Source organism: Myodes glareolus, chromosome 4 (genome assembly GCF_982192425.1).
Source record: "Myodes glareolus chromosome 4, mMyoGla1.1, whole genome shotgun sequence".
NCBI lineage: Eukaryota > Metazoa > Chordata > Mammalia > Rodentia > Cricetidae > Myodes > Myodes glareolus.
In genome coordinates, this window is record NC_142029.1 from 33,781,255 (window position 1) to 33,805,267 (window position 24,013).

General features: G+C 42.4%; 1 protein-coding gene across 4 annotated transcripts in view; it reads left to right on the forward strand.

The window, feature by feature from the left end:
• The window catches only part of Atosa (atos homolog A), a 78,111-nt gene that overhangs the window by 14,218 nt on the left and 39,880 nt on the right, over nt 1-24,013 (forward strand). For 2 of the 4 annotated variants that reach the window (XR_007229740.3, XM_048423548.3), the window contains exon 1: nt 8,688-8,842. The exons of the other annotated variants lie outside the window; for them this stretch is intronic. Coding sequence is in view for 1 of the 2 variants with exons in the window: in XM_048423548.3 (XP_048279505.3) it covers nt 8,806-8,842 (37 nt within the window). In the remaining variant the exon portion in view is untranslated. Of the gene's footprint in view, nt 1-8,687; nt 8,843-24,013 lie in introns of those variants that run through there. 4 annotated transcript variants of the gene reach the window in all.

The following is a 24,013-nucleotide window of genomic DNA, read 5'->3' on the forward strand; positions in this document are numbered from 1 at the left end:
TTCTCTGGACACGCCTACTTAAAAGCTGGGAAAGATCTAGCTAGACCATTGAGGAAGTGTGTTCTCACCTTAGCAGTGACTATGCAGAGTGAACACTGGTCCTGGAGGTCTCCTGTGTTCCAGCGTGTCATCATCTAACCCTGACCAGTGCCTTTCTGATAACTCAGGTTGTAGAGTTCAGGTGTCTACCAGGTACTCTGGATGGCTCAGATCAGAGGGAAAGCATCAGGTTACATCCATAGTGGCACAGATTGAGCTGCTAGAAACCTGAGTGAGAAAGGCTTTTGGAGAATGTGAAGCTCTTTAACTTTGTACCGTGTGTGGTGGCATACGCCTTTAATCTCAGCACTTGGGAGGCAGAAGCAGGCAGATCTCTGAGTTTGAAGCCAGCCTGCTCTATAGAATGGGTTCCAGGACAGCCATAGATACACAGAGAAACCCCCAAAAAAGAGTAAATCTTCAAAAATGGGGGCTGGAGAGATGACTCAGAAATTAAGAGCATTGGCTGCTGTAAACGGAGGGAGACAGCGCTTTTGTTTCCTGGCCACTCAGGCCCAAATAATCATACAAAAACTGCATTAATTACAACTCTATTTGACCAACAGCTCAGGTATATTTTTAGATAGCTCTTATATCTTAAATTAACCCATGGCTGCTGCTGCTGCTACTACTACTACTATTACTATTACTACTATTATTATTATTGGTTTTTTGAGACAGGGTTTTTCTGTAGCTTTAGAGCCTGTCCTGGAACTAGCTCTTGTAGACCAGGCTGGCCTCAAACTCACAGAGTTCTGCCTGCCTCTGCCTCCTGAGTGCCGGGATTAAAGGTGTGCCACCGATGCCCAGCTATATTATTTTATATTTTACCACGAGGCTTGTGGTTTGTTACCTCACATCTTGTTTCTTGGGCGGCTACATGGCATTTGCCTGACTCCACCTTTTTTCCTCCTCTATCTCTGCTTGGATTTCCCACCTAGCTCTATTCTGTCCTGCCATAGGACAAAGTGTTTTTTTTTTATTAAACAATGATAATAAAACATATTCACAGCATACAGAGGGGAATCCCACATCAGGCTGATCTTCTAGAGGTCCTGAGTACAATTCTCAGCACTCCATTCTCAACCATCTGTAATGGGATCTGGTGCCCTCTTCTGACCTGCAGGGATACATACAGGCAGAACACTATATTCATAATTAATAAATAAATCTTAAAAAGAATTAGACTTTGGTCAGGCAGTGGTGGCATACACCTTTAATCCCAGCACTCAGGAGGCAGAAGCGGACAGATCTCTGAGTTGAAGGCCAGTCTGGTCTACAGAATGAGTTCTAAGAAAAAAAGAAGGAAGGGACAGAGGGAAGGAGGGAAGTGGTGGGGGAAGACAAGGTTTGGAGAAAAGAAGTATTCATCTGTCCAGCTGTAAAAGCTGACCTCGGGTTTCCTACCGCACAGCGTTTGTTGTAGGACCTGTGCACAGGCTGTTGCAGCAGTCAGTGGAGGTGAGCTGTGGAAAGTGTTGAGTCTACAACTTGATTCTTAACAATTTGCAGTGCTGCTTTATTGCTGCGAATGCTAGCATTTCTTCAATACATAGGTTGAACACATCTTCCAAGTGCTCTGACAGAAACCTACAAAGGTCAAAAGAGAGGCTGAGATCAGAGAGAAAGAGCAGAGGACAAGCGGGAGTCGACTGTGCAGGGAGCTGGGGCAGAATGTTCCAGGGCAAGGTGTCTTGTACAAAGACACTAAATTTAGGAAGAGCCTGGCTCCTCTTGGAACTGAAGGAAGACCAGGTACTGACTACACTTTTTTTTTGCTGCCTTAACCTGACTGCTTACTTGAGTTTTTTTTCTCCAAGGGAAGAGGGTACATCCAAGCCCTTGACTATGTCTCTTCTTCCTGCCACAGAATTGGCTTTAGAGAGTGTTTATAAACCAGTCTCTTTCCCATCTCCTGCTTAGTCAACAACGGCACCTTGGAGATGAGTAGACAGGGATAGGCAGGATGCCGGAAGGAGTTTGGTTTGCCTTGGTGTGTTTTGGAGGAATCTCACATTGCCTACCTTGGCCTTGAACTCCCTACATAGCTAAGGATGGCCTTTGTCATAAGCCACGTGACTTAGATCTGTGGGCCCTCACAAACCTTAAACTGCTGATAGTCCTAACTCTACCTTCTAAGTCCTGGGATTACAGATATATATTGCTGTGCTTGGATGTTCATATGGTACCTTAAAAAATAAAATGAAAATATTAGCATACCTTCATAGAGTATAGTCAAATAATTTCAAAGATAAATAGTTGACATTGCTGCCCTGAGACAACAACCTCCCTGCTGCCAAAGTCACTTGTCAGCCTTTCTGTATGCAGCAGTGGCTAATGTTTTCTTTTTCCTTATTTATTAAAAAGAAATGGAGCTGTAGAGATGTCTCAGTGACTTAATAGCAGAGTACCTGATTCTTATTCCCAGCACCTATGCCAGGCCCATAAGCCGCGTGTATTTCTAGCTCCGGGGATCTGGCACCTTCATTGGACCTCTGAGGGCATCCACACTACACACATAGATAAAAGAAAAATAGATATTTTTTTTCTTTTTTGAATGACAGTTTTGGTTTCTTTGTTGTTTTTCAACACTTTAATCTCTCTCTCTCTCTCTCTCTCTCTCTCTCTCTGTGTGTGTGTGTGTGTGTGTGTGTGTGTGTGTGTGTGTGTTTAATTAGTTAACTAAATTATTTAGTGCAGCACTGTGCTGGGGGTGAAACCCAGAACCTTGTGCATGCTGTGAAAGTCCTTTACTATTCAGTGGTGTCCCCATCCCTGTTTTTTGAGAGAGTCTTTTTGTGTGACTCAGCCTGACCTCAGACTGCCTGCCCTATCTTCCTGTCTCAGGGTGTCTAGTGCTGGGATTACAAGTGTGTGCCGCTACACTAGGTTGACTAGGTCTGTGTAACTGTTCACCTTATTTGTTTCTTGCTAAACTTCTCCAGAATATAACACAGAATCTGTCACTGACAACAGCGCCTGTTAATAGAAGTGACAGCAAATATATCAATGACAGGCATAGAAGTTGGAGTTGTCACTCACGAACTGCTTTAGTTTCTTTAGTCAGCCTCTTAATCTTCAAAATACTATTTCAGGAACAGAAGAATAGGTAATTATGGGCTCTTAACACCATGGGAAAAGCTTTCAGGAAAACATCGAGTTATCAGAATCAAAAGTATTGGTTCTAGTTGACTTGAAAGTAGCATGCTTTGCAAGAACAGGGTGTTAGCAAACCCAGAGTGCGTCTGTGAGGAAGTAAGGGGAGATCCATGTGCACCTCGACACGCGCTTTATGTAATAATGCTGAAATTAGCCATGTGCTATAGGGTATTAAAACGAATTTTTACACCTGATCTTGATGCTTATTATATGTGACTAATGTGTGTGCAGATATTATTAGACAAAGTGTTTGCCCAGTAGCTTAGATTAAAATAACCCCTGTTCTAGCTCATTTTAAACAATGTAGTATGAATGGTGCCAAAAGAACTAGCTAGAACATTTTCTTCCCTCCAAGATCGTAGGTCTTGTAAACAAGGCTCTGGAGGTACTTTGCAAGGCTCTGCTCCTGCAGCCCATCTAGTCACCTTAACCCCGGCCTCTGCACAGATGAGGATGCCGACTAGGCTCCTTTGAATCTTATTATAATTTATATCAAAAATGCTTTTGACTGTTAATAACAAAGCATTTTGGGTGCTCTTTTGCCACCCAAACCATCTCAGCAAATACAAACTTCTTGTTTGGCATTCATGGGAGAGGAAATGAATGTGGCTAACATCTTCATAATCCCTAGGCTGTCCCACCAGCATAATACTCTGTTTTTAATTTTCAAAAGGGTGTAGCTGTGTCTATAACTGTTAACCATGTTACATTTTAACTATTTCGTTAACTTTCTTGCAACTTAATTATCGTGTTAAACAACAAGAAATGTCAAAAATAAGAATAGAGACCTTTGACAGTGAAGATCAGTTTCATCTCTTTGTTATTTATCTGTATTGCTCTGTGTGTGTGTGTGTGTGTGTGTGTGTGTGTGTGTCTGTCTGTCTGTCTGTCTGTCTATCTCTGTGTCTCTCTCTGTGTGTATACATGTGGGGAGGTGTTGGGAGTGCTCTGAATTTCTTTGTTATAGCTTGGACTTCATGTATCCAAAGGTAAAGAAACTTAAAATACTTAGCTGGTTCTGGGAATCCAGCTGAGGGCATTGGACAAGCACTGACTGCTACTGAGCTGTGTCTCCCTGCCCAAGAAGAGACTTCCGTTCTTGAATTGCTTGAAGGCCAAGTGCTGGGCTAGATGGTTTGTGGCATTGGAGAAATCTTTATTCTCACTTCGTGAATAAATAAGCTCAGGGAGCTTTTGCTAGGACAGAGAGCCTCTGCCCTGAGTGGTCTTTGCAGTGAGGTTAGAGTTTGTGTGAAGGTGCCTGCACTTCCCACCTGGGCTTTTGTCTCGGAAATCCGCCCTGGGAAGGTAGATCCTAGTCTGGCGAACCTTGCAGCCTTCGCAGCTTTGTCGCATTTGCCCTTCCCCGTGCACTCTTGGAGCATTTCAAGGCTGCACTTCATTCACAGAGCCGGCTGGAAGCCGAGTTTAAGTCTTCGGTCTGTGGCTCCCAGGTCACTGTCCATTGTCACTCGTTTCACTTCCCTTGGACTGAGCGAGTGACCTCTGTCATGAACTGACAAGCTTTCCAGCTTGATCCTTTTGTTGTCCACCTCATGGCCTTGCTGCTTCCAGGCTTCCTGCATAGCGAATGTTGCTTTACAGATAGACGGTTTGTTTTGGCTTTGCATTTATCCTCCTAGGAGCACTCTGCTGCTGAGGTGTGTCCCAGCCTGATTGCAGCTTTGGCATGTTGTGGGCTGTAGTGGCAGATACTAGCTAGAAGATAGAAAACATCAATGTTTTCTCTCAATTTAGACACTTTCTGTGTTTAAATCTTATCCTTGTGTGAGTCTGGTTTTGCCTTATGGATGGAGGTGGATGGATGTATATAAGAAGCATTGGTCCAGCATGGTGGCACAGGCCTGTAATCATAGCTGCTCATCATGCTGAGGCAGGGGAGCCCAAGTTCAAGGTCTGCCCGTGCACTACAGTGAATTATGGGTCAGGGTAGGCAAGATTTTGAGACCCTGTCTCAATTTAAATAAGTAAAAATTGGCAAAGTAGGTATGGTGGTGAGCAACTGTTATCCCAGCACTTACAGGACTGAAGCCAGAGGGTCACTACAACCTCAAGCCCACCTTGGCTACACAGTGCATTTGAGGTCAGCCAGGGTTACATAGCAAGACTCTGTGAAGGAAAAAAAAAAGAAAGAAAGAAAGGAAGGAAGGAAGAGAAAAAAGAACGCTGTAGATGTGTTTCTGTGATAATGCACTTGTCCAGCATATTCAAGGCCCCTAGTTCAGTCCCCAGTGTCTGTCTGTCTGTCTGTTTCCCCCCTCACACACAGCATCTGAGAAGGACAACCGTGTCTAAGCTCTTACAGGAAGAACTACATTTAAACCTTAGTTTTGTTCACTTGACTCTTGTTACTTGGCAGTAGCAAGTCAGTTTTCTCAGGTGTTAGCTGACAACTGCCTGAGAGTGAGGGGAGGTGGATATGTAGCAAGTTGGGTGGCAGCTCCTATGTAGTGGCTCCCTAGAGTGTACGTATCCATGGTAGTTACCGAACATACCCACATTGCTTGACAGGTACCTTTGAAAGGCCCTTTTTGTTCAGGAAGTGTTAAAGCTTGTACCCAAAGTATCTTAGCAGTTATTTCTGCTACAAGGAAACAGATAATCTAAAACAATCTAAAAAGTTGACTTTTGAAGTTCTTCCACTTTCTATTTGGAATAAATATATTGTTTTAAAACTCATTATAAAAGATGAGCTTTCCTGTCAGTTTCCTTGCATCAGGATAGCAGAAGTAACTTCCTGAACTGGGCCATGTAGAGTGCATACTAAGTGTGTGTGTGGCGGGGCAGAGACTAAGGACAGCAGCCAGCCCTCGTGTAGCATCTGTGTCTAGACTCTTGGCCTACAGATGGAGATCTGCAGAGCTGAGGCTGTGCTGCCAAGCATATCTGTCATCGCTTTGTTTACTAAGGTCAGCAACCCAGGGAAAAGCAAGACTCCTTCAGAAAGATGGAAGGTGCTTTTCAAAATACTGGAAACCAGCAACATGGGGGAACATTCTACTAAACAAACTTTTCCTGGTTGGTTTTTATTTTTCAAGGTGGTATGCTTTAGGTTATTAATTTATAATTACATTCTGACTAAATTTTTTTTTTTTTTGGTTTTTTGAGACAAGGTTTCTCTGTAGCTTTAGTGCCTCTTCTGTAACTAGCTCTTGTAGACCAGTCTGGCCTCAAACTCAGAGATCCACCTGCCTCTGCCTCCTGAGTGCTGGGAAACAGAATATCATTATGTAGCCCAGACTGGTCTCAAAATATGATTCTTCCTGCCTCTGCTTCCTAAGTGCTGGGATTATAGGTGTGCACTACACCTGGCCTGGGAATTCTTTCTTAATGCTGTTGAGCCATACTCTGGTATCAGTAAGCACTCAGTAGCATAAGCCGTTAGCCACAGTGCTCAACAGCATAAATGAAAGGAAGTGCTCCCATTCTGTCTAGGAATTATTAGTATTGTGTTTATTTCCAAGATAGAGTCTATACTATGTAACCTGAGATTACCTGGATATTGTAATCCTCCTGCCTCAGCCTCTAGAATGCTAATGTTACAGTTGTGTTCCACCATGCTCAGCTGTGTTTTATGTAGCTCTTCTCTTTTTTGAAAGATAGGGAAAAGTTGATTTTGAAATACAAATTTATTAAACCAGATTTTTAATGTGATTCCCTTCGATGAACCAGTTTTCTTATTTGAGCAGTGGAAATAATACCCTCTATTCATTTGTGTTCTATTCATCTTCAGTAGTTTGGGAATAAAATTAAATTATGTGGGATTAAGTTGGCATGGTGCTGGGTGAGCAGTCATGACATGCCAATGTGGTACTGCCATCTGAAGATCATGCAGTGTGGCGGAGGAAACCCTGCAAAGTGGTCACTTGTCAGCAGCAGTATACTAGGTCCAGTACTTGGGGGCCCTGAGGCTAGTCTTGCACCAGGGAAATTTTTAGTGACTTAGTACTTCTCTCTCTTACTGTGAGTCAGTAGAAGATTCATGTTTTGAACCATTTGGTCTGACTTTAAAACTCTGCCTTCTCTAGGGTAGCATTCCTTGAGTTACAGGCTCATTCTGTGTTCTCAGCATACCCCTACCCAGTCCCTCAGGAGAGTTGGAGCTCTCCTGCTGCCTGGTGGAGCAACCAGCAGTAGGGTTAGAGTTAACTCTGGGTGTGTTTACTTGTGTGTTACAAACCCCCCGGATCTAGACGCTTCCTTGGGGTGGTAATCCTGTGGATTCTGGGGCTGTTATGAAACTGCCGTGCTGTTTGTGGCCTCTCATGTAAAAATAGCCCTGTGGTGCTCACCCGGCGGCGCTTAGTGGCCAGTATTTCCATCGTCCTGTACTCCCCCCACCTAGGACACTTGAGGTAAACAAAGTTCCCAGTAACAAGCAGATTGCTGTGGCTGCTCTACAGATCTCTCAGAGCTGCCACCAAGAACTCATAAAGGTTCCACTGCTTTAACATTCAGCCCTATGCCCTGCTTGATGAGACAGATGTTCAGAAAAGCGCTTCTGAAATAGAAACATTTGTGATCCTTTCTGTTTGTCCCTTAATACCAGAGTTGAGTCTCCCAGGCTCTTTTAGGGGCTTGGGGTATGACTTAGTGACACAGAGATTGCCTGGCTGGAAAGCACAAGGACCTGGGTTCAATAACCAATGCCACTAAAAAAATTTTAAAATCTAAACAGCTTTGCAAGCTGGGGAGGTGTTTTTTGCTGTTGATGTTCATGGAGACAATATGGGCTAGTATACATGAAAAATATCAATACCTTCCCATGTCCAGGTAATTTTGAGATAAAAGTAAATGAATTTAGATTATGTGCCTTGCTTCATGTAACAAGAGACCTTATGTTGGAATTTCTACACTGTAAGAGCTCAGTAAGCATCTTGTGACTTTCCCCTTTTGACTCTTACTCTGTGACCTGCTAACCTCGTAAGGCACTGGGATTTGTGAGGTCAGACAGACAGGCCCTGCCTGCCAGTTGAGTGCCTGTCTGGTGGTGTCCTTCTAGGAGTTTGCTGATAGAGTTCATAGTAGGTAGATACTGCAGGTCGATGCTGCCTTCACATGGTTACTATTTCTGTCTTTACATGTTGTTTGAGGGTTTCGCTTGGGTGAGAACCCGATTTACTTGAAGTGGGAGGTAGTAAATGTTTCCCCTCCCTTCCCTGCTTTGTCCTGGGTTTCATGTGCATCAGTAACGATCAATTTTGTCTTACACACTTCTGGTCTTTTAAGAGCAATTAGAAGTACACGTGTTGGGGCCCCGTGCTGGTCATTGTCAGTTCACTGTTCTTCCCTTTCAAGTTGCCTAAACACAGCTGAGTTCTTAAGAGGAGCAAAGAAAACATGACAGTGCTGCCAAGTAGACAGGAAGCCCTGTGAGCGAGCAAGCCGACCGGGGAGTGAGGGTGAGCACAGCCCGCATCCAATCAGCTGAGCGCACTGTTGCTATGTGCGCCCTACTCTGCCTTTGTGAGGAGCCTGCACCGGGAAGTGCTCCGCTCTGCTCCGCTCCCGTGCTTTCCACCACTGCCGACAGCTGGATCCCTCCGTGGCTGACAGTGTAGCAACTGACAGCTGGAGGCTTCCAGTATGGTTTTCAGTGGGAACAAAGGGCTCCGAAGACAAGGTGTGTAATGAGGTGTTTTCAGTGGCTTTGTTGTCGAGTGTCCAGTTTGGGGGTGGTTGTTGATTGTACGGCTGCTTTATGTGGATTTTTAATAAACAGGTCCAGGGATATGATTGGACTTTGAGAGTCATGGGACATAGGGAATTGTTCTTTGCTGCAGATTGCCTGTTTTCTTTGAACTGCGTTGCCTGAATGATTATTAAAATGCTAACCTGAACAATGAGTGGGAAGAAAAGAAACCAGATACATACAGTGTGCTCACTTTAATGAGGAAAAATGTGATAGAAATGAGAACATGGAAGAGGGAGAGCAGTTAGCCAAAAGTCCTGGCTGCGTGCACAGAATGCATTTTAAAACAAAAGCTGCCAAGGAATGTTTTGAAAATCTGTTATGTATGTTTAGTTGAATTAATTATTTCTGAGTGAGATCAAAACTGTCAGGGATTAGCTTAGTGGTTTTTGACAGGAAGAGATCCATACTGCCCATCCATATGCACTTATGAAAAATTCTTTCCAGAATTAAGCAGGCTCTTAATTTCTAGGGCTCTTGACCAGTTTTGTGCAGTTTAGATAGGATGCGATGATGTAATTCACCACTAAATCAGTTAAATGTCTATCTAGAAAATAGAGCAAAAGATTTTGAAGCCAACCTACAAATGTTTATTTACAATAGTATTTTAAGACTAAAGTTAGTCTTCTAAGTATAATTCTACACCTGGTGAACTAATTGCAAATATTAAAAAAAATATTAATTAAACAACACTGATTTAGTAATTGAATAGGTTATAAGGTACAGTTTGTTTGAGATCTGAAAATGCTGGCCTATATAATGAGGGTTTTTTTTCCCTTTCTTTCTCTCTTTCTTTCTTTCTTCTTCTTTTTTTGTGACGCAGGTTTCTCTGTAGCCCTGGCTGTCCTGGAACTCACTCTGTAGACCAGGCTGGACTTGAATTTGGAGAGCCTTATGCCTCTGCCTCCTGAGAGCTGAGCTGAGATTAAAGGCATGTGCCACCACTCCCTGGCTTCAGTTTTTTAATTAAATACTGCGAAATCAGAATTTATATAATCGATACAGGTGATGATTCTTTAAGCTAATTAAAGTAAAACAGAACAATTAGCTTATTTCCTATTTATGAACATTGTTGACCTGTAACTAATACAGGCTTTGGTTGTGGTTTTGCTTTTATTTTGTGGTACCAGGGATCAGATGCAGGCCTTGTTCATACTAAGCAAGCACTGTGTCTCTGAGCTACCTTGTCAACCATCACATTTTCTTTTATGTGGTTGTGTAAGTCATTCCTTTTCAATTCACTTTGAGACTTGTATCTGAACTTTTTAATCTTTTAAACATTCTTTGGAATAAGATTGCTTTCTGTTCTTTTCAAAAAGTCCTTGTAATTAGAAAGTCATAGCAACCAATGTCAGTATTTTTGATAAGTGAGGAAAAGATGTTTCTTTTCTTTGTAAACAACTTAAAATATGTTCGTGCTTTTGTGTCCTTTGTTACTTATTTTTAACAATACATTTATTTGTGTCAGGGTTAAATCTTGCTGGGTCTGGTGGCACACTCCAGTAATCCCAGCCCTTGAAAAGCTGAGGCAAGAGAATCACAAATTAGAGGCCAGCCTGGGCTATAGAGCCAGACCCTGTATTTAAAAAAAGAAGAAAATGACCACATGGAGTCAATCTGGTTGTCTTCTCTTTTTGAACTCATTCTCATCAACTGCTAATTTTATTGTCTAAGTTACATAATCACAAACCCAGAGCTTTACTTAAAATGTTTTGCTCTCCAGTTCCCTTTGGTTTCCTTCATAAGAATTAATTGAGCTCTAGGTGCAGGCTGTTTTCATATGCTGTGAAAGATGGGAGAACACAGAGCCGCAGACAGAGCTGAGCACACTACTTGTCACACAGGCTTTGCTGTATCCAGCAGGGATATTCCTGGCAGACCTTCCTCTGAGTCCCTGCTGAGCATCTGAAGATGTTTTCTGTATGAGAGCACTGGGAATCCTGTTGGCTGTCAGAATCTTGGGATGACGGACAGCTAGAAACCAGTGGTTAGAGTAGCGGTGCTAGCTAGTTTAACTCCTGGTTTATTGATGGTAGAAATTCCCCTGCCTTCTGTATCAGATCTGTAAGTTGACTACATGCCTTTGCACTCTGCTTTGTTGAAGCAAATGCAGTTCTATTTATCAGGTCCAATGATGTAGAAATTTGCCTGTATGTTTTGAAATCCGTAAGCTGTGTTATGTAAATACATCTCATTTCCTATTCCTAAATTCTGCCTTGTGTTGGAAGGAGGAATGCTGTAGGTGGTGCTCGGGCTTAAGCCAAGTGGACAAACTAGGTAAGTGTGCTGCCACTGAGCCTCTTCTCCAGCGAGGTTCCTAACTAAGCTCTGCTGTTTAAACTTTTGGAACCAGAATGAGTACCAGTCTAGCAGCAGTGGCTTTTTAGTCTAGGCCTGTGAAATCATTTCTACTGTAGGTGTCACCATAGATGTTTGCTTTCTTGTCCTTTAAATGTCCCCCTAAGTGCTGCATGAAAGAACCTTGAGCTCTCCCCTGCAGAAACTTGTATGTAGACTGAGTACAAGAAGGATTAGTTTACATAGTCAACTAGGTGGGGCAGATGGATCATAACTTTTCTTTTGGTCAGCTATTTTATTCTCTCTTCTTCCCCTCCCTTTTCTTCTATCTCCCTCTCCCTCCCTCCCCTCTGCTTTTTCCATTTGTTTTCTTTGAGACAGTGTCTCATATCTAGTTGGATGAACTCTTGAGCTCAGGTGACCATCCTGCCTCAGCCTCCCCTAACAGGGACTAGCCTTCAGCATGGCAGCTCCCAGGTTGTTGCTGGGCAATTTCACACATCATTGTAGTGGTATATAGACTTGATGCTTTTATAAGAACAGAGTGTGTCTTATTTTAGCCTTCAGATGTCACTGTGCAAAGTCAAAGACTGGTGATGGGAAAATCTACCTGTTAGTGATATTAATTGGGTCTGGTTATATAATCTTTTGTGCCAAGACTGTTACGAAACTGGCAGCAGAGGACTGTTGGCTGGGAAGCTGGAATTATTACCTTCTTGTTCTTGTTGAGAGATTCTGAGCCGTCAGAGGAAATAATGGTGCACATTGGGACAATAAAATTACAAATTACAGGAACTAGTCAAGATAGCATGTAAAAAATAACCAGTCAGACCTCAGATTTGCTAGGAGTTTCCTTTGTGGTACAAGAGGGAACTGAGGCAGCTGATTATATATTCCCTGATCTCCAACTTGTATTGTTAAATATACTTGGCATTAAGATTGAAGTTGGAAACTGGACATTGTGGGCCAAGCCTGGAACCTCTGTTGGCCAAAGCAGGAGGATTGTGAATTCAACCCCAGCCTGAGACATACAGTGAGACAGTGTCTCAAATAGTGATAACAATAATAATAACAATACTAATGATTTGGCCTGTTTTCCTGTGGAGGCTTGGGATCTGAGGTGTGCCTTGGAGGACCATGGACCCTGGATCTTCTTCAGTGTAGTGATTTCAGGGTGTGTTGAGGTCTCAATGAAAAAATGTACAGAAGTACCCAGGTTAATGACCCAGTTTAATACTCAGTGAAGGCTGATGCAAATCCCCAAATGTGAACGTGTTAAATTTTCTCGGTATTATGTAGATTTTAAGTTGAAGTTTTTAAGACTTTGCCCCAAGATTAACATTTATAGATACACATTTCTCAATTTTGTGAGCTGTGTCAAGCTATGTAAAGAGACATGAGGATTGACTCGGAAAAGGGAGTCAGAGAGGACGGCTGTCAGACAGCAGCTAACTGCAGACAGTGGGCCTAAAGAGTGAGGGAAGCCAGGAAAGGAAAAGAAAGGCTGTGTTCAGAGCAATCTTCTGTGGGCTGGGCTGTGCACGCCCCACCCTGCTAATGCCCAACTGCTCTGACCTCTGAGTCAAGTCTCTGGGTAGTAACTTGTTTCTCTCTGGGGTTCGCCAGCAGGAACTTAGCAGGGCAACCTTATCATTGCTATCATTGCCTGCTGTCTTGGAGCCAGGAAGTGGATATCACAAATGAGATGAATAAGAATTGTCCCATAGTGCAAAAATTTCCAGAATAGAATTTCGGCTATTATGAGGCTACACTTTGAAAATTCAAACTTCAAAGTGAAAATTTTCAGAAAACACTCTTTTAAAAGGTCACTTTAATTCATTCACAAAGTTTCTAATGATCACAGTATTTTCACTGTTTTGAGTTATGATAATTTTATTATGTTATGAGCAAGATTTAGTCTGGATCCCTTCCTGACTTTTATGCTTTCTTTTAATACTAAGGTTTGTGGGGGGGGGTCATACCCAGGGCCTATGCAAGGCAAACACTCCGCCACGGAGCTGCACCCAGCCCTAGTTCTGGGATGATTCGGTCCCCATGTAAACATCAGTTAGTCTTAAAACCTGCTGAAGACCACGTAGTTAATTGAGAGCTAAGAAGCAAGCAAATTAAAAAAGGCAGCTGATGCCTCCTATCAGACCCCATCTTCTTGCTGTCAGCAAGTACAGTGGTTCTGCTAGTATGCTGTCTGGATCAGGCCCAGGGATTACTTTGTATTTAATAAAAAAGTAACACAGCCTTTTGGAAGCTATAATACCAGCATTTAAGAGTTTGGGGCAGTAGAATTACCACAAGTTCAAAGCCAGCCTAAGCCATATTTCTAGTACCAGGCCTTCTAGGGCTTCTTAATAAGACCCCATCTTAAAGAACAAAACAAAACAATAGAAGTAAGGTATGAGCGATATACAGTTACAATCTTAGCACCTGGAGGTAGAGGCAGGAGTTGAAAGTCATCTTTGTCTACATAGTGAATTCAAGATCAGCCTGAATGACTCTGTCTTCAAAATCCAAAACAGTGCTGAGGAAGATGGCTCAGAGAGTAAAGCCATTGCCACTCAAATACTGACACCTGAGTCTTAGTTCTCAGAACCTGTGGAAAGCTGGGCATAGTAATGCATGTCTACAACCCTCGTGGTAAGAGGTAGATTCTTGAACCAGCTAGCAAGGCCTATGCAGCAGTAACAGACAACAAAAGGGAAACTTGGGAGCTGAGACTGGCACCCGAAGTTGACCTCTGACCTCCACATGCATGCTATGGTGTGGTACTCCTACACTCACACAAAGGTACACATATGTGCACATACACATACATACATGTACATCATATACATACATGCACACAGATACAAAATTCAGGCTTAAGATGGAATAAAGATTTCAGGACATGCATCTGAGAAAAGCGTTAGGTTTTGAACGCCTGCGTGGATTTTGGAGCCTCAAAGGAGATGGTGACATGTACCAGAGTGTATCCTATAAAGGACTGCTTTTGAAGGTTGTCCTGATGAAGCCAAGTGTCTGAATTGATTTCTGCATTCTGAATGGGCTGTGAGAAAGAGCCAGGCACAGAAAGACCAGTCTGGAACACGCTCTGAGCTGCAGGCTGGAATTTCTGGACACCTGAAGCTACCTGGACTCTGCAGACATGGTCCTGTTCTAGAAATGGAGGTCCACTGACTGTCAGCTTCCTCCATCTTTGTTTAAGACAGTCCAACTGAGCTGCCGCTGCTTCATCTGGCAATTAGAAGCACGTCTGTATCCCATTATCTTTTTTTATTTCTCCAGGAGTTTTAGGTTTCACACATATAAACACACACTCAGTGGAAAATGTGAATGCTGAGAGCGCTAAGGAGTGAAGGGTCACACATGTGGCAGAGGGATGAATGTTGAAAGGACTGAGTGTGTTTTTGGGGACCAGCCTGTGTTGTAACCATATTCCCATGAGGTAAAAATGCAAGACTAAATTAGGTTAGGCTTAAGGATAATTTTGGAAAGTTATGTGCCAGTTATCAGGGATTAGTAAGGCTGGAACAAAACAAAACAGCACAAGAATAGTAGATGGTTACCTTTTTAGCACAGACTATTCTCTGAGCACTCAGCTAAATCTAGAGCATGTGGTTCTGAACGGGGGGCATTGGCTTTCTACTGTGACAGTGTTCTCTCAGCAACTGCCTCCAAGTGCTTTCTGCGTGGGCTGTGGAATAATAATACCAGAGTGCGGATGTTTCCACAAAGGACAGCGGAAAGGATGCCTGCTCCTTGAGGCGTGTCAGTCTGAAAGAGCGACATCTTAAGGCTGATGCTTTTCAAGGAACACAGAGAAGTGGTGTGAAGTGGGCTTAGGCAAGGAAGATGGCAGTGAACCAGAGCGGCGTAGCCCCCAGTGCAGACATCTGGCACGTGGATGAAAGCATAGTTCTGCAGCCCGCAGCCCATAGAGGCAAACCTGTATCCTTAAGGATACCAGTGGATTCCCTGAGAGTGACAGCTTCCTCTGATGAATCCAGGTCCCTCTGTTTCACTACTAACTCTCACGATATCACAAATGAGACCCCCTTGCCATCCTTGCAAGATGGCCCCCTCCTTGAAGGTGTAATGGAGTCTTTCTCCGTCCCTCCCTTGGAGGTTGTGATGGTGTCTTGTTCAACCCTCCTGGAACTAGCTATGTAGACCAGGCTGGCCTCAAACTCACAGAGATCCGCCTGCCTCTGCCTCCGCAGTGCTGGGATTAAAGGAGTGTGCTACCACTGCCTGGCATTGTTTCTGCTTTCTTAAGAGCTGAGTTTTGCTGATAGTTTTTCACACCTAAACATTAAGTTCCTTGTTTCCACTCCAATCTTCGAGCTAATTCTTCAGGTTGAGTTCAGAGGGTTTTTCTAGACTTGGTTACCCCCTATTCCTTATGTAAGCATTTAGTAGATTGTATGATTTTTGTTTGCGGTCCTGTGAAAGATTGCCCAGGCCTAAGAATTTCTCTCTCATCTTTTGTTTTTTTTATGGATTTGGATGCCTTTGACCCTTGTGTTAGAGACTTCATGAGTGATTGCCTATGTCAGTTTGCTTATTTTAAAAATAAATGCTGCTCTTTTCCCTATTTAAGGGAATCTATATTATTAGATTAGAAAGTAGTTGGCTATTAAACTATGAAGATTATAAGGATAATAAGAATCATTATATGGAAAGGCAAATGGGAAACTTTTTATCACTTAAATCAGAAAGAAGCTGAAAATAAGAAAACAAAGCTAGAACCGACACTAAGTATTCATTCAAGAACCTGTTCCTGCTGAACACATCTCAATCAGCAAGTGGGATCAGCAGGTAAAGGGCTTGTGGTACAACCCTAAAAACCCAAGTTTGATGTCCAGAACCCAAATAAAAATGGAAGGAGAAAACTAACTACATAAGGTCATCCTCTGATCGCTGCACGTGTATGATTCACATGCACGTGCACTCAGGCACATTTATACACACACATGTACACACATATATACATACATCATGTACATGCACATGCACATACACAGCTTATTGGCCTTCTTTCCATGGAGTTTCAACTAAAGGTGTGTTTTATTCATGTTGAGTTGAGGAAGGAAAAGCACACTGCAATGGTGTCTTCCAAAGACGGAGCTGCAGAAGAGGATATAGGCTTCAGATGATGGGGAGACCCAAAGAAGAGTGTTTATGAGCTGAAATGGAGATCTTCTAATTGTTTTATACCCACTCTTCCTCTTTTCAGGCAGATCCAAACTACCTTAAGCTAGTCACCCTTCTGTCACCTTCCAGAGTATTGGGATTATAGGTGAGAGCTACCACATCCAGTCCATAGCGTAGTTTTTGATGTGTAGATTATGGTGAATTTTCCCTTCAAAAAATTATGTTAGGAAATATAAAGGGAACATCTGCTTGCACCTTTAAACCCAGCTTGATTGGAGGCTGGAGAGATGGCTCAGTGGTTAAGAGCACTGGATGCTCTTCCAGAAGTCCCAGGTTCAATTCCCAGCACCCACATGGCAGCTCTCAATTATCTGTAACCCCAGTTCCAGGAGATCTGACACTTTCACACCAATGCACATAAAATAAGTAAGTTAAACCCAGCTTGATCCCCTCTACCTGCTGTGAGAGCTTGACTTTAGAGTTCCCAGTGGGTGTCTTAAGAGACTCTCACAAATGGTGAGATCTAAGCCCCCATGGCTTCTAGAAGGTGATTGTTGTTTTGATCTCTAGCTATAGTTATAGGGACCCACTGATAAGTTCATGTGACATCTCAAGGAAAGCAGGGCAAGGGTACTGGAAGAATGGGTGTGCTCTTCGGGTGCACAAGAGGATGAATTGCCTTCTGAATACCCAGGTCTCCATGGTGTAGCTCATGAGACCTTCAGGAGGTGGTACTAGAAATGAGCAGTTCAATGACTGAGGTGACTGACTGAGTGAAGGAGAATGAGGTACTTGTCCTGGGGCTTGGTGGTGCACACATTTGATCCCAGCACTCCAGAGGCAGAGGCAGAGGCAGAGGCAGGCGATTTCAGTCTGAAGCCAACCTGATCTACATGGAGAATTCCAGGCCAGCCAGGGATACACAGATACTGTGTCAAAACAAAACACTAAGTAAATAAAAGAATAGATTGGTGTTTGGATTTTTCCCCCCATGCCCCATTACTATGCTTCCAGCATCCAGCTGTCCTGGAAGTGTCCATGGGTCAGATGTAAGAAATTGCTGGAAATAGAGCAATCAGACTGTGTAATACATGGCAAACTGGAGACAAAGATGGAAATGAAGTGTATATCATTCTTAGGTTTCCAGTCACAAAATGCAGCTGTGGTTGGGACAAGGCTTCCATCCAGCTAGCGCCCCTGTGACTATTTTTAATTTGCTGTGGTAGGATAGACTTAGGGTCAGCCTGTGCCTGTGGCCAAAGTGGTATTACAGACAACAGATGGGGTGGTGCTGTTGAGTGCAAGGACTGAAACTGGAAGACGCCCGTTCAGTGTCGCACACCTTCATTGTCAGCGTGGGCTGAGAGGCAGAGGCCTGGAGACTCAGTGACTGCAGAGTCTGACAAGTGGCTCTGGAGCAGCATTTCCTGAGCTGTTCCATGACTTGAGAAAAGGACGGGAAATGCTGCTTTTATTTGGCTTCTGTTTTTGTGTTTTTGGGTTTTTTTGTTTTGGTTTGGTTTTGGTTGTTTGTTTAGCTTTTGTTGTTGCTTGGTTGTCTTGTGGTTTTGTTGTTGTTGCTTTTTTTTGAGAGAGAGATCTGTGAATTTCAAGATATGGTACAACTACAAATACTGACCTAAAGAAGTGTTTTTTGGCTGTCAGAATTTAGGAGGAAGCCAGGTGAGGTGTCACACACCTGTAATCCCAGCACTTTGAAGATGGTGGCAGAAGGATCGGGGGTTCAAGGTCATCATCAGCTACACAGCAAGTTTAAGACCAGCTTAGGTGATATGAAACTCTATCAAAAAATATTTTCTTTAATTTAGGGAGAAAGAGCCAAGTATGGAAGTGGAATGTGGACTTTAAGCATATTGGCACACTTATCTTCAAGATAAATTTTGGGCTAATGAGCAGTAAATAACTGCTTAATTATAAAAACTGTGCACATTTGATTGGCTGGCCTCAAACCAGTGTAATCTGGCCCTAGGAAATAGTCTGTGTTTGACTGCCTGAAGTTGATAAATCCAATAAAACATTAATTAAAAGTGTTGCTGTGGTATTAAATCCCACAACTTGATCATTGTATTTAGCAAAGGATCCCATCTCTGGCCTTTGCCACTCTAAAGGGAAGCTAGGGTGCTTGGAATGGCATTTGAAGATAAAAACTGAAGAAAGTATGGCTTCTGTTCTTACCAACTTGGTAATAAGGTGATACTTTTTTTAAAAAAAAGAAGCTGATGGTTGCACTAAAATGTTGCATCCTAAGTGATTGGTCTCTGTAGCAGTGTAGAAAGAGGAGTGAGGGTCCCTCGAGGAAGGGATGGCCAGTAGATGGCATATTCTGCCTCAGGAAGTTGACTCACTGGAGGAAGCTGTGGTTCCCTCTCCAAATGCTGCTGTAATGTCTCATTTTCTTTTAGAAAACTTGTTCTTTTTAAATTTTTATTTTATGTGTAGGGGTAGTTTGCCTGCATGCGTGTACCACATGTGTGCCTGGTGCTGATTAAGTCAGAAGAAGGCCTGGTATCCCTGGAACTTCAAACAGTTGTGAGGCGCTATGTGGGTGCTGTGGGTTGAACCTGGGTCATCTGAAAGAGCAGTCAGTGCTTTTAACCGCAGAACCATCTCCCAGTCCCAGAAAACTTTCTTCTACACTTCTGACCCATGTCTTCATTGTTTTCCATCTTGTGGAGCACAGGTCTCTTGACTTTGGTGGGAGGGATGTGGGGAAACAGAAGGACCGTGAAGTAATGCTGTGCTGAAGCTCCTGGTTAATTCCAACCTCAAGCCTGTCTGTGCTTTTACTGAGGGATGGCAGATGTCCAGAGCAGAGACAGGCCAGCCCATCATGAGGCCAGCCCATCATGATTCTGCCTCCTAGCATCTATTCCTAAGTATCTTTTCATTTATGAAATTATGATGAAAGTGAAATTTAAAACACCTCACTTTTTTTTCTATCTTTTTTTTACTATTTGTTTGTTTGTTTGTTTCTGTTTGTTTTTTTAGACAGAGTTTCTCTGTAGCTTTGGAGCCTGTCCTGGAACTAGCTCTTGTAGACCAGGCTGGCCTTGAACTCACAGAGATCTGCTTGCTTCTGCTTCCCAAGTGCTGGGATTAAAGGCATTTGCCACTGCCCAGCCTACTGCTCCTTTTTGTAGTCCTGTACTTTTGCTTAGAAACATCTTTAGTATATATATCCTTAATCCTGAAAATTTGCAAGCTTATGTTATTTTGATTTTTTTACATTATCCTTAATACTACCCTTTTTCTTCATTTTTATGACAATCTCATATAGCCTAGGCTAGCCCAAAGCTCAATATGCATCTGAGGCTGGCCTTGACTTCCTGGTCTTTCCCAGGTGCTGGGATTACAGGTATGGACCACCATGCTTGACATATCTTTAGGCATTATTCAAAAAATAAGAAATATGAAATTGTATTTCTTTTTAACTGAGTGAACTTCATTATGCATTTTGCTAAATAAGAGTCTTTTTAAAATTTTTAAAAATTTTAAAATAAAAATGTAAAAGTCTGTATTGTTTTAGATTTCTGTTGTTGCGTTCGTAAATCTTGTCTGTGACTTTGAAAGACATAGAGCCAGATAAGTCTGCACATGTGTTTGATTTCTACTATGCCCCAGCTTGTTAAGATTGATTTAACACATTACAAAAATACTACATAATGTTTGAAACAAAACTAAAATGTCATCAAATAGAGCTCCTTTTTACTTTTTTCTGTTTTTCAGGGCTAAATTGTTGAAGGAAACCACTTGTTGGTTTCTGGCTGCCTGACTAACTTTGACCCGAAATAATCACACAGAAACTGTATTAATTAAATTGCTGCTTGGCCCATTAGCTCTAGCTTCTTATTGGCTAACTCTTATATTAATTTAACCCATTTCTGTTCATCTGTATATTGCCATATGGCTGTGGCTTACCAGGTAAAGTTCACAGCCTCTATCTGTCTATTTCCAGCAGCTCCATGACTTCTCTCTGATTCCACCCTTCTTTCTCCCAGCATACAGCCTAGCTTTCCCTGCGTAGTTCTGTTCTTCCCTGCTACAGGCTCAAAAGCAGTTCTTTATTCATTAACCAATAAAAGCAGCACACAGATAGAAGGACCTCCACACCACTAAATGGTGACAGCAGTGTGATTTATGTACCTCCAATATTTCTAGCCACTTTTTAGCCACATAAACTCAAATGATTTTGTATGCCTTATAACTCCTAAAACCAGAAAGAGGACCATCCTATATATATGTCATCAGCTTCCTCTGTCCCTACAGAGCAGTGGCTGTGCATCTGTAGAGATAATGATCCTAGCTGTAGCATGGTTTGCTGTGTAGGGATGTACTTGTGCTGACTGCTTTAGAAGCAGTGCTGTCATTTGGGTGCTGGAGAAAGGACTCAGGGCCTTGTGCATGCTGAGCACATGCTGTGTTTCTGAGCCACACTGCCAGGCTTGCTTATTCAGCTGCACATTGTAGGAAATAAATGCATACTCTATGTACTTCCGTTAGTGTTGAGGCGCTGTGTAGATATATAAGCTCAGCAATCCTAGATGCTTAAGCATTAGCAATAGTAATGTAGACTTGATCAGCAGTATTGTTTTATAAATATGGTGCTTCATTAAAATGAAATTTTCAGATGAATGAGTAATTTTGTAGTAAAAGTATATCCTGTACTGAAGTTCAAATATAGTTGGACAAGTTTTATTTTTGTCAAATTGAGCAACCATAATTAGAATATTTTATAAAGTAAATGGCCTCTCCATTGCTCCTGAGTTTAGGATGTTATTTTGTTATTATAAATAATGACATGGAGCAAATGCACACATGTTGCATGCATTTTTCAAAATGAAGGATCATGGTTTGTACTTTGCTTTTCCACTTCCTCCCCTGGATCTGTCTCAGCAGCATGTCATGTTCATGTCAGAATCACATTTAGTGTAGATGGGACAGGAAAACCTTGTTTCCTTGTCTTTACTGCTAGTGAAATACTTTCAGTGGTGTAAAGTTGCTGTCCTTTGTAAAAAAAAAATACATTTAGGATCAACCCAGTACAAAGTCCTTGAGCCTTGGAGACTGCAGCCGAACCAACTCTGATAAAGTTGTTAAAGACAGAAAATTAGTAAGTAGTGAGGTCTGCATTCACTTCTGTAGGGCTTTGTTGACTGGAGACCCGAGTACTGAAATGGGACCAAGATGTGCTGTTGTTGGAGGCATTTCCTATGTATTTGGAAGGAGGTTAAACAACATATTCTATTCAGATTCACAAATTCATATATCAAGTATTTTTAGGAGAGACTGTATTGCATGCTAAATGAAAATTTATGGAGTTACATCTGGCTTCTGAAGTATTAAAAAGTAGTTACTGGTACCAAGATGGTGTAAAACTGTTATTTTGCATTTTTCATAATCATTCTGGGAGGGTATCCTATTATACTTAGAGCGACTAACACAGAAAACATTTATCTCTTTTTCCTTGAAGTTCAATTAGGATCAAGTGGGTAGGGATAAAGGTCATTAGTCATTTGTCTTACTCAAGGAGGTTATAGAGAGTCCCCACTCAATGAATTTGACACATTTTCCATTCTGCAGCAAGGAGGGTCAATGATGAAAAGATTTTCTGAAGGCATCAAATGAACACATTATACTTAAAGCAGCGACTTGTACTCATTCTAACATTGATGGACAACTACTGAAAGAGGGGCTAGATGAGTCTGAGTTTCTCCTCTAACCCATGTGGCCCCTGTGGACTAGCTGCTCAATTTTTCTTGGGAGCACAGAAAGAAAAATTAATTTGGGCCATTTGCATGATCTTCAGCACTCAGTAGGAATGATGAAATAAAGACTGAACAAGTGAACTGGTTACAACTCAAGGGATTGCACTCCACAAATATTTAACATGAATCTACATGAGATATTATTTAGGCAACCAACCTAGTAGCATTTTCTTCTCCATCCAAAGACCTTACCCAGATGTGAGACTTCACACTTGGCCTCAATAAGCATTCATTAACAGTAAAGGTAGGCAGGCCCATGATTATTTCAACCTCCATCCAAAGCTTCATGGGAAGGTTATGCTGCTGACTTTTCACTGATTAAGGTGCTATGAAAGGGTATTGAAGCCGATTTTGGGTTCCTCACTCTGGATTTCAAGCATAGATGTCAACAGAAAATATGTAATAGATCAGGGCTACTGTGAGACCATCTAGAATATCTTATGAATTTTGGACAATTTAGTCCTTAGAAAACACCAGCATGAAAGACCCCCGAGGGATGTCTTCCTAGCGAGAGAGGCCCCGAACTCACAAACCCGACGAAGCCACACTTACAGATGCAAACAGCAAGAGGTTTATTCGAATACACAGGTACCTGGGGCGACAAGGTCTCTCGGAAGACTTGCGTGCCCCAGGTTGGGGGTGAGGAGTTCTTATAGGAGAGCAAAAGCGCGGGTACAGAAGCAAAAAAAAAGCATGGTTACAGGGATTCATTCCATTGGTCAATTCAAATAAGGCTAAGCTGAGTGGCACATTCTTGACCTTTTACCTAAATACCAAGGAGGGGGTTGTCCAGGAGCTTCCTGTTTCCCTTATCTCTTCCTGCCTTCCTAGCTGGAGACCCACCTGGATACCAAGGTGGGGGTTGTCCAGGGTGGTATCTCTTTTCCTTTTCAAGCAAAGGTATTACTTTTTTGTTCTTCTGAGATTTTAGACTTTACAAGATGTCATCAGGGATGGTATGCTAAGACTGCAAGCAGATTTTCCAAATTCTGCTGGAAGAAAGCATATTTATCAACCAAATCCCACAATGGCAGTTAGGGCTAAACTCTTCAGAGGCAGGTGGGGTAGGTTAAATAACCTGCCTAGACTTCCTCTGGAACTTCTTTATTTTTATTTATTTATTTATTTAGGATTTTCAAGACAGGGTTTCTCTGTAGTTTTGGAGTCTTTCCTAGAACTAGCTCTTGTAGACCAGGCTGACCTTGAACTCACAGAGATCCACCTGCCTCTACCTCCCAAGTGCTAGGATTAAAGGTGTGTGCCACCATTGTGAATTTTTTTGTGGAACTTTAATATTTTATCAGGGAGAATTCATAAATAAAAGGAAGTTGGCTTGTAATGGCAAATCAATCCTACACCAGTTATGTTTTAAAGGGATATTTATTTTGGGGGGGGTAAAACTTAAATACACCATAAACTGTCAGGAAGGGAGCCTAGTCACTGGAGCAGGAGCCGGAACCTGTAGTGAGGTGCTGCAGGCAGGCCATTTGTAGTGAGGTGCTGCGGGCAGTTGGGCGCCATATGTAGTACGAGGGCCGGCTTGTTGGGGTATCTGTCCTGCACAGTACCCCACAACCGGCAAGTCCCAGAGAAAATCAATCACACAGAGATCTCTATAAGTTATAAAGCTGATTGGCCCATTAGGTCAGGCTTCTTGTTAACTCTTTTTTTTTTAAAGATTTATTTATTTATTTATTCATTTGTTATGCATACAGTGTTCTGTCTCTCTGTATGCTTGCTAGCCAGAAGAGGGCACCAGATCTCATTACAGATGGTTGTGAGCCACCATGTGGTTGCTGGGAATTGAACTCAGGACCTCTGGAAGAGCAGGCAGTGCTCTTAACCTCTG